The 14,238-nt window shown below is 39.8% G+C and overlaps 1 protein-coding gene across 6 annotated transcripts in view; it reads left to right on the top strand.

Moving 5' to 3' along the window:
- The window catches only part of LOC126246926 (skin secretory protein xP2-like), a 579,526-nt gene that overhangs the window by 561,329 nt on the left and 3,959 nt on the right, over positions 1-14,238 (top strand). For 5 of the 6 annotated variants that reach the window (XM_049948433.1, XM_049948434.1, XM_049948435.1 and 2 more), the window contains one exon: positions 5,692-5,843. In XM_049948433.1, coding sequence (XP_049804390.1) covers positions 5,692-5,843 — 152 coding nt within the window. The remainder of the gene's footprint in view (positions 1-5,691; positions 5,844-14,238) is intronic. The other variant, XM_049948438.1, reaches the window with a different exon arrangement.

Here is a 14,238-nt window from a genome sequence, read left to right as displayed (position 1 = left end):
TGCTGGCCACAGAAATACCTCAACATAGTGCAAACAGTTCATAGACACACGTGCCATTTGTGGATGAGCGTTGTCCTATTGAAAAATGTCACCACAGTAGTATTGCATGAGAGGTAACACATGGCTCCCCCATGATGCCGGAGAAACACCACTCTACCTTTCCAAAACCTCGAAAGTGTGGGGCCTCTTCACCATACTCGTCAATGGCTGTTGTCCTGGGTAGTGCGGAACCACGGTTCACTGTGGAACACACTGTGATGCTACTCATCAACAGTCCATCCTTCCCCATCATAACATCATTCCAGATGCAGTCGTTTGTTGTGTGGTGTTAATGGCAGCCTATATGGCGGCGCAATTGGTTTCTCCCAAAATATTTACATCTTGGGCATGTTGCTTTTCTGTTCTTTGAAACCTACGAAATTCCTGGGACTCCTGCTTGATGGGAAACACTCTTGGTCCTCCCACGTGTCTTACTTGGCAGCCTGCTGCACACAGTCTCTCAGTGCCCTACGTGTCCTCAATGGTATTTCCTGGGGTGCAGATCGAACCACCCTCCTCCATTTGTACTGGTTCCTTGTCCGTTCGAAACTAGACTATGGGTTCCTTGTTTATGCACCTGCACATCCGTCCCTCTTACACTGTCTCAAAACTATCCACCATTGTGGCATCCGTTTGGTCACTGGCGCCTTTTATACTACTCCAGTCGAGAGTCTGTGTGCAGAAGCTGCAGAGCTACCGCTTTCCTACCTCCGTGACTTTCTCCTCAGCTGGTATGCATGCCGTTTGTCTGCCATGCATGGCACCCATCCTATGCTGCCTCCTTCGATGACTCCTTTGTTCACCAGTATGGGGCACTTCCCTGTTCTCTGTTACGTCCTGGAGTTCACTTTTGGCTCTTTCTCTGCCAGCTTCACCTCACACTACCTACAACTTTCCCGGTGGGTGTGAACCCTTCAGCACCTTGGCCCGTGTTCACCTTGGCCTTCATTCGCTGCATAAGGACACTGCTCCAGCCTCGCTCTATCGCCTTCAGTTTCACGACCTTCGCATGGAACTTTGCAATAGTATCTTTGTGTACACTGATGGCTCTGGGACCGACTGGTTTCGGGTGTGCCTTTGTCATTGGGGCCGACGTTTTTCAGTATCGGTTTCTGGCACACTGCTCGGTATTTACAGCAGAGCTCTTTGCCCTGTATCAGGCCACAGAGTACATTCCGGCGACACAGGCTTTTCAATTGTGTTGTCTGCTGAGACTCTCTCAGCTCCCTTCAAAGCCCCTGCATATTGTACACAGACCATCCTTTAGTGCAACGGGTCCAGGAAAATTGTCACTTGCTCACTCTTGACGGAGCCACCGTGATGTTCTTGTGGGTTCCTGGCCATGTCGGTCTGAGAGGAAACGAGGCTGCTGACACTGCTGCCAAGGCTGCAGTCCTTGTACCTCAGCCCAATAGTTCTTATATTCCCTCTGATGGTCTCTGTCAGGAGGTGGTGTCACTTTGTCATTGTCACTGGTCCTCCCATCATGGGAATAAGCTCCGGGTTATTAAGCCACACCCACCGGCTTGGATGACCTCCTCTCGGCCATTGCACTGTGAAGAGGTCATTTTAACTAGATTGCATATTGGGCACTGCCTTTTTAGCCACCGACATTTGTTAAGTGGCGCTCCTCCACAATGTGCTTGGTCCTCACAATGCAGTGATACTCTGTAGTGGTGGTCAGACATGGTCGTCTGGAACGTTGATGACAATTATGCCTGCCATCTCATTCCCGTCGAATCCAATACTGACCTGCTGTCACATCTGAAAACCCCCTAAATTTGGATACAGTACATTTTGCCCAGGCAACCTAATGGAGACCCACAATGCAGCCCCTTTCAAACTTGGTCACATACCAGTAAGGCTGTCGCACATGTGTATTCGTCACCGTAGTGCCCTTCACAGTGATCACTCAACATCTGACACTCTTCACATCCCTTGTATTCCCTACCAGGCTGGTAAAAACACCAATGCACTCTGATAGCATTTACCTGTTGCAGAGAATTGTAACTCTAAATTATTTACATAGATACCATGTGTCTGAAGTTACACTGATGTCTGACGGTGTCTTCTGGGTACTTCATGCTTTTTGTCAGTCCGTGTAAAATCTGTGGTGCAACATCAATAAAAATGGGGGACCAATGCAATTACTATAATTTAGTTATTGAGAGATTAAGTTTTAAAACAGATATGTTACGGTCCTTAGATGCAAAGTCAAATAATTCTGATTATTTTCTGTACTACGTTCTGCCACATCAAATTCTGCATTATTGTATACCCATAAAACACTTGTAATGCTCAATCTAACTTTATTCTGTTGTGTGCACCACACGCAGTGTCTCGCGGTAGTGTTTACTCTTACATACTATTCTTTCAACATTGAATGTCTTGAACACATGTACACCTTAACTGTACTGAAACTAACTTAAAATTATGTCTCTTAAACACCGTGTTGCACTACCCAAAACAGAGGTGGCAAACAAAATGGTTCTTCCCTTTTCACACACTGTAGGGGTTGTCTTAAAATCACTCTCCAGCCACCCTGATTTATGTTTCTATAAAACATGCCAGGCAAATATTAAGCATGACCCTTTAACAAGGTCATAGCTGCCATTTTCTCCCATAATGCTGCTCATGAGCTAGTGCTCCATTGCTGCTGAATTTAACATTGTTACCAACATGTCATGAATGTTTGTTTGTCATGACATTTAGTTGACTTCTTGATGAAGGGAGATGTAAATTAGAATATCTCCATAAGACAAATAATTACTAACATTCTTAGTCCTGTGTTCAAAGTGTGGGAAAGATTAATGTTTGAGCATTCAAATTATTCTTGTTTGTTATTGGCTTGACCACTATTACCATTGTTATATTTGATTTTGTTTGCTTTCAAGCAGCATTTAGATGCTAATAGCTGGACCAGTATTAGCAGTCAGCCTCCTCTCATTTACAAAACACACAAGCATTACAAGGAACATAATTGGTATATGAGGTTGCAAAGCTAAATTTTCCTTGAAAATGAATGAGACTGGGCTTGTTTTCAAAGTGGTATACCAAATTCCATCTGACCAGTTTGATATAATTTAACCACTGACTCCCTAAACCATTTCGGTTGGTAGAAGGATGGTTTCTGCAATAAAGCTAAGGCCATTTACCTATGTCAGTCTTATACTACCAAGTCAGTCTTCAATGACTGTCATGGTGATGGGACACTAAACATTAATTTCTGACCAGCCAGCATTTTAAATGTTGTTCTTGTGGTCTGCAATCCAAAGACTTGCTTGATGCAGCTCTCCATGCTACTACATTCTGTGTAAGCCTCTTCATCTCTAATAACTAGTGCAACCTACATCCTTCTGAATCCGCTTACTGTATTCATTTCTTGGTCTCCCTCTACACTTTTTATCCCCCACACTTCCCTCCAAACTAATGATCCCTTTATATCTCAGAACATGTCCTGTCAACTGATCCCTTCTTCCGGCCAAGTTGTGCCACAACTTTCTTGTCTCCCCAATTCTATTCAGTACCTCCTCATTAGTTACATGATCTACCCATCTAAATATCAACATTCTTCTGTAGCACAGTGTTTTTAAAGCTTCTATTCTCATTTTGTCTGAAGTGTTTATCATCCACATTTCACATTGGCACATGGCTACATTCCATACAAATACTTTCAGAAAGGACTTCCTGATGCTCAAATCTATACTCAATGTTAACAAATTTCTCTTCTTCAGAAACACTTTTCTTGCCATTGCCAGTCTGCATTTTATATCCTCCCTACATCGACCATCATCAGTTATTTTGTTGCCCAAATAACACAACTCAACTACTCCTTTAAGTGTGTTGTTTCCTGATCCGTTAGCATCACCTAATTTAATTTGACTACTTTATGTTATCCTTCTTTTGCTTTTGTTGATGTTCATATTCTGTCCTCCTTTCAAAACACTGTCTATTCAATTCAGCTGCTCTTCCAAATTAGAGTATCATTGGCAAATGTCAAAGGTTTTATTTCTTTTCCCAGAACTTTAATTCCTAAATCAAAATTTTCTTTGGTTTCCTTTACTGCTTGTGCAGTATCGATATTGAATAGCATTGGGGACAGGCTACAACCCTGCCTCACTTCCTTTTCAACCACTGCCTCTCTTTTGTGCCCCTTGACTCTTATAACTACTGTCTGGTTTCTGTATGAATTGTAAATAGCCTTTTGCTCCCTGTTACCTTCAGAATTTTAAACAGAGTATTCCAGTCAACAATGTCAAAAGCTTTCTCCAAGTTTACAAATGCTGTAAACGTAGGTTTGCCTTTCCTTAAACTATCTCGTAGTGTAAGGCATAGGCTCAGTATTGCCTAACATACTGCTACATATTGCCTGAGGTCAGCTTACCAGTTTTTCCATTCTTCTGTAAAGTGTGTGTTGGTATTTTGCACCCATGATTTATTAAACTGATAGTTTGGTGATATTCACATTTGTCAGCACCTGCTTTCTTTGAAAAATGGATTATTACATTCTTCTTGAATTCTGAGCGTATTTTGCCTATCTCACACGTCTTGCACACTAGATGGACTTCATTTTGACTTAGGTCTTTCAGAGCTCTGTCAAATTCTTCTTGCAGTATCATATCTCCCATCTCATCTTCATCTACATTCATTTCCCTTGTATAGACCTTCTATATAATCCTTCCACCTTTCAGCTTTCCTTTCTTTGCTTAGGACTAGTTTTTTATCTAATCCCTTGATGTTCACACAGCTACTTCTCTTTTCCCCAAAAGCCTCTTTAATTTTCCTGTATCCAGTATTCATCTTTCCCCTAGTGAAATATGCCTCTAAATCCTTACATTAATCATCTAGCCATTTCTGCTAAGCCATTTTGCACTTTCTGTCAATCTCATTTTTTAAACATTTGCAGTCCCTTCTGCCTGCTTCACTTGGTGTGTTTTCATTTCAGCTAGTCTCTCTATAATGAGTATACAATTATATATCATTCCTGATATCGGATGTAAGAGGTTTATGTATATCCCTCAACAACAAAATTCAGCCAGTATAATTTTCATTAATTGTACATCATGGATATCGTGTAGAAGTATTTCTGGGAATTTGAAAAGTCAAAAATGTACATTTTAAGTGCAGTTGATTAAAATTACTTAAATTTCTGAGTGTTGACAGTATTAAAATGCTAATATTAATTTTCTCATAACACAAAACATTAATTTTAGTAATGTGAAAGTGCTCTTCAATAGAATAGAAGGAATTCCAAACAGAAAGCTCTTTAATACAGTCTTAAGCAACATGACATTTTAGTGGTATTATGAGATAAATTGGTTTTGTTTCACAAATCCTGACACAGTTCATAATTTAGAAGGCAGTTTAGCATCATTACAGCTACGATTTCATGTTTTAACAAACCTTTGTATATATCATTAATTTACTTTACTGAGAACTAACATGATTTAGTATGATTATACTTCAATGTTTTTTATACTTTGATGAACACTAGCATGTAAATTTTATGATGAACATGTTTGCATTGATCACATACCTCTATTTGGAAATTGTGTACTTCAGTTGCTATTGCTGAATGCTATCTGCTGACAGTTTTTAAATGTCGAATTTTACTCAAGAGAGTACATTACTTTGTGAAATTAATGATTTCAGGTGCAGTAAGCTTTGTAATGTACCGACGACGATATCTGAACAAGCCACAGACATTGAATGACAAATGCAGTAATCCTGATTCAAGTGGTTACATTGACGACAGTACACTACGGGTGAGTTCCAGCAAGGGTCACAGAGTTATGACATACAAGGTACCATTAAGACACATGCACTGGCATTTTGGTGAAGTAGATGGTCTAATGTATGCATAGTCAAGTAATATTACCCTGCCATAAACAGAGTACAATGCCAGACTTTGCTAGCAAGTGGTGTAGTGCTGATATATACTGGTACCCTTCTACTAGCTGATTATAAGCACAGAGGCTTTAACTGCCTGTGTATAAGACTGTATGAATGCTTCTGTTGTTCATTTCGTTTATCTCCACTCATTTCATGTTCACAGTTTTTGAAAAAGATGGTGCTATTCAACAGCATCTACTTCCTCTATTCTGACCACTCTGCCAAAAATTCCAAAAGTCTGATGATGGATTCACTGCCATGTCATAATAATGTATTGGGTGACGAGTATAATGTTTTAACCTACACTTTTCGATTGCAGAAACTGTGGGTTTAGGCCAAGAATGCAGGAAATGGACAGCTTTCAATGTTTTACAATTAAAGTTGTAGCTGAGAGATCCAAAAAGAAGACAGACATCCAGACCTTTTGGAAAGAATGAAAAAATATGACCCACAGTAGTGGGAAAGTAATTCACTTAAGACACATTTTACTGGAAAAGTGAAAACAGATTCTGGAATCTGTGCTGATAGTGACCCACAGCCCATAAGTGTTTGAAACATGTCATATATCTATTGCCAAGAGATGCTGACAAATAATTCTTTATTTACGGTCTGTTTCACTCTAAGATTCCTGCTGTTAATCTTAAAAGGTATCTGCAACAGCTTTCATGGCAATATTAACATTGTGCATCAAATAACACAAAAGTCATCTTTTGTCAATTGTTAATCTTTGTCTAGTTTCATAATTATGAAATGGTGAAACCCAGTTGTACCATTAGAAGAAAATTTGTATCCTTGTGCAGCCATCTTCAGTAAACTACTGCAAGAATTGAAGAATCTTCGTAGTAAGCCTCTCACTTTCAAGTTAAAATGGAAGCATATTCTCATGCTTTACTTCTTCCATTCTCTAGCGGAGTTCCTGGAAAGCAAGTAAGCAGATTCCTGTGCTATAGTGTTGGTAATGTTGACATTTACACAGCAACTTGTTTTGTGCATAGGAATTGTGTACATTTAATTTGGTCTATTATTAACTTTTCTGATGCTAATTTCATGTACTGACTCATTCCATGACCTCTCCTCAATTTGGTACCACAGATGGGTGGGTGGAACAGGTAATTCAGGATGGTTTTATTCTATTTAATGCCACATTATTAATTAAAGAGTTGTAAATAACTCTGAAATATCTAAGGATGGTCTGATGATTGAAACTCCAGTTGTAAATGAAGAATTGTTTATCAGTGTCTCTTGGCAGTTGAAATATGGTGATTTTCAGATTCTATGTGTAGTGTTATATCAGAAAGCACACACATTGCAGTAATTTACTCTAGCAAAGAAATTATTCATGGAATCATAGAGTCAGTTAAGGAAACAAACTCAACCTTCTCATATTTCATTAACAGATTGACATCCTCACTTCAGTTGAAGTATGTGAGCATTCCTAGGAGTTACAGCAAAAATGGTAGAGTTAACAAAATACAAGAAGAGTCAATTCCCATGGAGAAATGTGCTTCTTAGCACACTGAGAATCAGACCACTCATTAGAACCTTCTCATGAACGACATTGCAATATCAAGGTTGACTTGTATTCTACCTACATTCCAGTATTCATCTTTAAACGTATTTGGTAAATGGTTTTCAATTAGATTGACAATTATATTTTTCAATGCTTCTGTCTGGCCATAATTCATGATTACTACAAAACCAATTAACAACTGTGCGGCAGAGTGTACATTGCTTTCGAACTTCTTGGAAGATATAACTGTGTGCCAGACCAGAATTCAAGTAAGGAAACAGGTCTTTCGCAGGCAATGCCGCTGCTGAGTCAGCTGTCTAGGAATGACTCATGACTTACAATCATGGGTTCAAGTCTTCCATACTTCTCTGCTACCTTCCAATTTCACAGAAGCTCTCCTGCATACCGTGCTACACTATCACTCCTGGCAGTTAGGTTCTGAGTTTGAGTTATGGTTAAGCAGGCAGTTTTAATCTTCCTGGAAATTTTAGTCAAATGATTAACTAAGAGTCCAAATGACATACACAAGGCTCATTACTACAAGCAGCTCAAAATTAATTGAGGTGTGACAATTTATTATTACCTTAAAGTTTAAAAACAAGTTGTTGTCCTTACGAGGAAACTATGTATGCCCTTTGCTTCCTATTCTGGTATAGAACCAATCAATCAAAAATCGTTTTATCCTTCAGATTAGAAGAGTATTCGTGTTGTTACACAGTAATTTTCTAATCTAGAATATATTAGCTACAAACATCGAAAATAGTTTTGCGTAACCTTGGTTCCGAGAGTTTCGGAACCTGTTCAGAAAATTGGAATAGCGATCAACATAAAAATCATTTCCACCATTTTTATTGCTAATGAAAACCACACATTGCATTTTGTTACCACCATACAGCGAGACCTTCAGAGGTGGTGGTCGAGATTGCTGTACACACCAGTACCTTTAATACCGAGTAGCACATCCTCTTGCATTGGTGCATACCTGTATTCGTAGTGGCATACTATCCACAAGTTAATCAAGGCACTGTTGGTCCAGATTGTCCTGCTCCTCAACAGCAATTTGGCACAGATCCTGCAGAGTGGTTGGTGGGTCACGTCATCCATAAACAGCCCTTTTCAATTCATCCCAGGCATGTTCAGTAGGGTTCATGTCTGGAGAACATGCTAGCCACTCTAGTCAAGCGATGTCGTTATCCTGAAGGAAGTGATTCACAAGATGTGCACAATGGGGGTGCAAATTGTCATCCATGAGGACAAATGCCTCGCCAATATGCTGCCAATATGGGTGCACTATCGGTCGAGGGATGGCATTCACGTATTGTACAGCAATCACGGTGCCTTCTGTGACCACCAGTGGCATACGTTGGCCCCACATAGTGCCACCCCAAAACAGCAGGGAACCTCCACCCAGCTGCACTCGCAGGACAGTGTGTCTAAGATGTTCAGCCTGACTGGGTTGCCTCCAAACATGTCTCCGACAATTGTCTGGTTGAAGGCATATGCGACACTCATTGGTGAAGAGAATGTGATACCAATCCTGAGCAGTCTGTTTGGCATGTTGTTGGACCCTCCTGTAACAAGTGAAGTTGCACATCATGCAGCCTATTGCGCACAGTTTGAGTCGCAACATGACGTCCTGTGGTCGCACAAAAAGCATTATTCAACATGGTGGCATTGCTGTCAGGGTTTCTCCGAGCCATAATCAATAGGTAGCAGTTATCCACTGCAGTAGTAGCCCTTGGGGGGCCAGAGAGAGGCATGTTATCGACAGTTCCTGTCTCTCTCTATCTCCTCCATGTCCGAAATACATTGCTTTGGTTCACTCAGAGATGCCTGGACATTTCCTTTGTTGAGAGCCCTTCCTGGTACAAAATAAAAATGTGGATACAATCGAACCATAGTATTGACTGTCTAGGCATGGTTGAACTACAGTCCATACGAACCGTGTTCCTCCCTCCTGGTGAAATGACTGGAACTGATTGACTGTCCGACCCCCTTCATCTAATATGCACTGCTGATGCAGGGTTGTTTACATCTTTGGGCTGGTTCAGTGACCTCTGAACAGTCAAAGGGAATGTGTCTGTGATATAATATCCACAGTTAACATCTATCTTCAGGAGTTCAGGGAACTGGGGTGATCCAAAACTTTACTTGATGTTTGTATATGGCTTATAACTTCCATAAATTATGCCCCTAAATAAACTCTCCCTTCAGTGTCTTCCCACACAGAACCAAGAAATTTTTCATTAATTACCCAATATCTTGTAAAAAATTTGTGCCTCTCCTCGACCCATTTATTTGTCATATGGTAAATAATCTTGTGCGCAACCTAGTTCCAAAACCTGTGTACTGCATCTTCTGCCTCCATTTACTTCAGTGCCGTGATCTATAAGATATGCTTCATGAAACTATCACTTTTGATAAAATATGTGTCATTTGCCACTGAGGTGCAATAATTAATCTGCCAGTGAGAATATGCCATATCTTTCAAAACAATAATATGCTGTTACAGAACAGATGCTGCAGCATGACAACAGTATTTTATTTCTTTTTAAATTCAATCAAGATTGTATGCCTGCATCTTTTTTGTGCCGAGAGAGATAAATGCAGATTGAATATGGTATGCACAACATTTAAAATGGTTTTTGTGCATTGCACATTTTCTTTCTGTTGACTGATTTATCAGTGTATAATTATAGGATTTTATTGTTGCTTCTACTCTTGTTCTATTCTGTATCTCCCTTGATCTGGATTCCTGGAGAATTTCTGCTGTAGCATGGTTCACAAAGAACTCCCCAATATTAAAATGAAGTAACCCAGAAATGGCAAACAACATAAAATTAGATAAAGAAGTTTAACCATTAGGTACAAATGTTAGCAAGATGTGATCCAAGTTGTGGTCTTCAACCCCATGCTTGCTGTTGTTATACATGATAATTTGAGGACATCCTATGGATCATTTGCAGCTGAGCCTCTGTTAACATTAACCAGTACTTACTGAATCCTATGAAATAATGTAAATGTGCATCTGTAAAAGGTGCAGTGTCACCAGCCAATATATAAAAGAGAAGAGTTTCAGAGTCTATATGTACATCTACATGACTGCCCTGCAAGTCACACTTAAGTGACTTAACAATAATTCTCTATTATTCCACTCTTAGAACAACACATAGAAAAAACAAACACCTGTATCTTTCTGTGCGAGCCCTGATTTCCCTTGTTTTGTTAAGATGATTGTTTCTCACTATGTAGGCTGATGCCAACCAAATATTTTTCATTCAGAGGAGGAAGCTGGAGATTGAAATTACATGAGAAGTTCCCGTCACAATGAGAAACACCTTTGTTTTAACCATGTCCATGCTGAAACCTGTATCATTGCTGTGACACTCTCCCCCTTATTTCTTGATAATACAAAAAGTCTGCCCTTCTTTGAACTTTCTTATGTACTCTGTTGATACTACCTGGCAATGATCCCATACCACACAGAGGATGGACAAGCATTGTGTAGGCAGTCTCTTTAGTAGATTTATTGCATCTTGTAAGTGTTCTGCCAATAAAACGCATTCTTTGGTTTGTCTTTCCCACAGTAGTATCGATGTATTCTTTCCAATTTAAGTTGTTTGTAATTGTAATTTCTAGGTATTTAGTTCAATTTATGGCCTTTAGATTTGATTGATTTAGCATGTAACAAAAGTTTAATGGATTCCTTTTAGCATTAGCGCACACACATGAATGACCTCACACTTTGTCATTATTTTGTGTTAGTTGCCAGTTTTTGGACCATACTGACAACTTTTTAAAATCTTTTTGCAATTTGATCTTCTGATGACTTTATTAAATGATAAATGACAGCATCTTCTGCAAACAACCTATGACAGATGCTCAGATTGTCTCCCAAATTGTGTATATAGGTAAAGAACAGCAGAGGGCCTATAATACTAACTTGTGGAATGCCAGAAGTTTTCCTTGGTTGGTAGTTAAGATTTGATGGTGGTAATATTCAGTTTCTGGATGAGACACATTTTTGTTGGGGGATTTTACAAACATATAAATCTAGCATTCTTAAGGTACTGAAAATCTGAATTTGCATCAAACATAGGCACTACATTTCACAAAATTGACTCTTTAGCTACAGTATTCCCAAAAGGCGTTAATGGCACTTTTGTGGTGTGAGCAATGGGATGCTGAAGGTCTTACCCAGCATGTCATGGTTTGTACAAGAGAGAGCCTGATTGTACCAAACTCTGCTGATGTTGACCTTTTTTGTGAATACTATTGTTATCAATTCACTGCTATGTGTAATATCACATTTACAATGGCAAGTATGGACTGGTTTCCATACTGCCTAACCTTGCGTCTTACAACCATTTCTTGTGGGGAATAATGACAAAGACATGTCCGCCAAAAACAATAATATATTTTGTGAGACTGTGTGTGTTTTGAGCAAAATAAGGCTGTTTTATGTAAGTTGTATACAAATTTAAAAATTCAAGACTTCACATGTTTTCAACTAACGTATATTAAAAAAAAAATCGGAGGACATTTTTAATGGTAAACTCAAGTTTGAAATTTACCACTCTAGACTCATCATAGCTCTTATCATTACAGTATAAGTGACACACAACATGTATTTGCCTATTTGCCTGGCTCCATTCTTGTGGAGGAAACAAATAATATTATTGAAAATTCAAATGAACAATCTTTTATTGCAACAATGTATCTTCAGTTCAGAATACAGACAAGTTTTTTTACTTCTATTATAGTGATAGGAATTTATAGAACCAGGTGAAAATACATGAAATGGATGTATTTGTCACAGAAAGTAACTAGCAATATTATGAAAAGGACAGTTGCTACCCACCATGTAGTGGAGATGCTGAGTCGCAGATAGGCACAACGAAAAGACTGTCTCAAAACAAGCTTTCGGTCAGCAAGGCCTTTGTCAAAAATAGTGTGTGTGTGTGTGTGTTTTATCCTTCAGATTAGAAGAGTATTCGTGTTGTTACACAGTAATTTTCTAATCTAGAATATATTAGCTACAAACATCGAAAATAGTTTTGCGTAACCTTGGTTCCGAGAGTTTCGGAACCTGTTCAGAAAATTGGAATAGCGATCAACATAAAAATCATTTCCACCATTTTTATTGCTAATGAAAACCACACATTGCATTTTGTTACCACCATACAGCGAGACCTTCAGAGGTGGTGGTCGAGATTGCTGTACACACCAGTACCTTTAATACCGAGTAGCACATCCTCTTGCATTGGTGCATACCTGTATTCGTAGTGGCATACTATCCACAAGTTAATCAAGGCACTGTTGGTCCAGATTGTCCTGCTCCTCAACAGCAATTTGGCACAGATCCTGCAGAGTGGTTGGTGGGTCACGTCATCCATAAACAGCCCTTTTCAATTCATCCCAGGCATGTTCAGTAGGGTTCATGTCTGGAGAACATGCTAGCCACTCTAGTCAAGCGATGTCGTTATCCTGAAGGAAGTGATTCACAAGATGTGCACAATGGGGGTGCAAATTGTCATCCATGAGGACAAATGCCTCGCCAATATGCTGCCAATATGGGTGCACTATCGGTCGAGGGATGGCATTCACGTATTGTACAGCAATCACGGTGCCTTCTGTGACCACCAGTGGCATACGTTGGCCCCACATAGTGCCACCCCAAAACAGCAGGGAACCTCCACCCAGCTGCACTCGCAGGACAGTGTGTCTAAGATGTTCAGCCTGACTGGGTTGCCTCCAAACATGTCTCCGACAATTGTCTGGTTGAAGGCATATGCGACACTCATTGGTGAAGAGAATGTGATACCAATCCTGAGCAGTCTGTTTGGCATGTTGTTGGACCCTCCTGTAACAAGTGAAGTTGCACATCATGCAGCCTATTGCGCACAGTTTGAGTCGCAACATGACGTCCTGTGGTCGCACAAAAAGCATTATTCAACATGGTGGCATTGCTGTCAGGGTTTCTCCGAGCCATAATCAATAGGTAGCAGTTATCCACTGCAGTAGTAGCCCTTGGGGGGCCAGAGAGAGGCATGTTATCGACAGTTCCTGTCTCTCTCTATCTCCTCCATGTCCGAAATACATTGCTTTGGTTCACTCAGAGATGCCTGGACATTTCCTTTGTTGAGAGCCCTTCCTGGTACAAAATAAAAATGTGGATACAATCGAACCATAGTATTGACTGTCTAGGCATGGTTGAACTACAGTCCATACGAACCGTGTTCCTCCCTCCTGGTGAAATGACTGGAACTGATTGACTGTCCGACCCCCTTCATCTAATATGCACTGCTGATGCAGGGTTGTTTACATCTTTGGGCTGGTTCAGTGACCTCTGAACAGTCAAAGGGAATGTGTCTGTGATATAATATCCACAGTTAACATCTATCTTCAGGAGTTCAGGGAACTGGGGTGATCCAAAACTTTACTTGATGTTTGTATATGGCTTATAACTTCCATAAATTATGCCCCTAAATAAACTCTCCCTTCAGTGTCTTCCCACACAGAACCAAGAAATTTTTCATTAATTACCCAATATCTTGTAAAAAATTTGTGCCTCTCCTCGACCCATTTATTTGTCATATGGTAAATAATCTTGTGCGCAACCTAGTTCCAAAACCTGTGTACTGCATCTTCTGCCTCCATTTACTTCAGTGCCGTGATCTATAAGATATGCTTCATGAAACTATCACTTTTGATAAAATATGTGTCATTTGCCACTGAGGTGCAATAATTAATCTGCCAGTGAGAATATGCCATATCTTTCAAAACAATAATATGCT

The sequence above is a fragment of the Schistocerca nitens genome, chromosome 1, assembly GCF_023898315.1.
Source record: "Schistocerca nitens isolate TAMUIC-IGC-003100 chromosome 1, iqSchNite1.1, whole genome shotgun sequence".
Classification (NCBI taxonomy): Eukaryota; Metazoa; Arthropoda; class Insecta; order Orthoptera; family Acrididae; genus Schistocerca; species Schistocerca nitens.
Note: the sequence above shows the minus strand (reverse complement) of the source record. Positions and strands in the feature narration are given on the sequence as shown.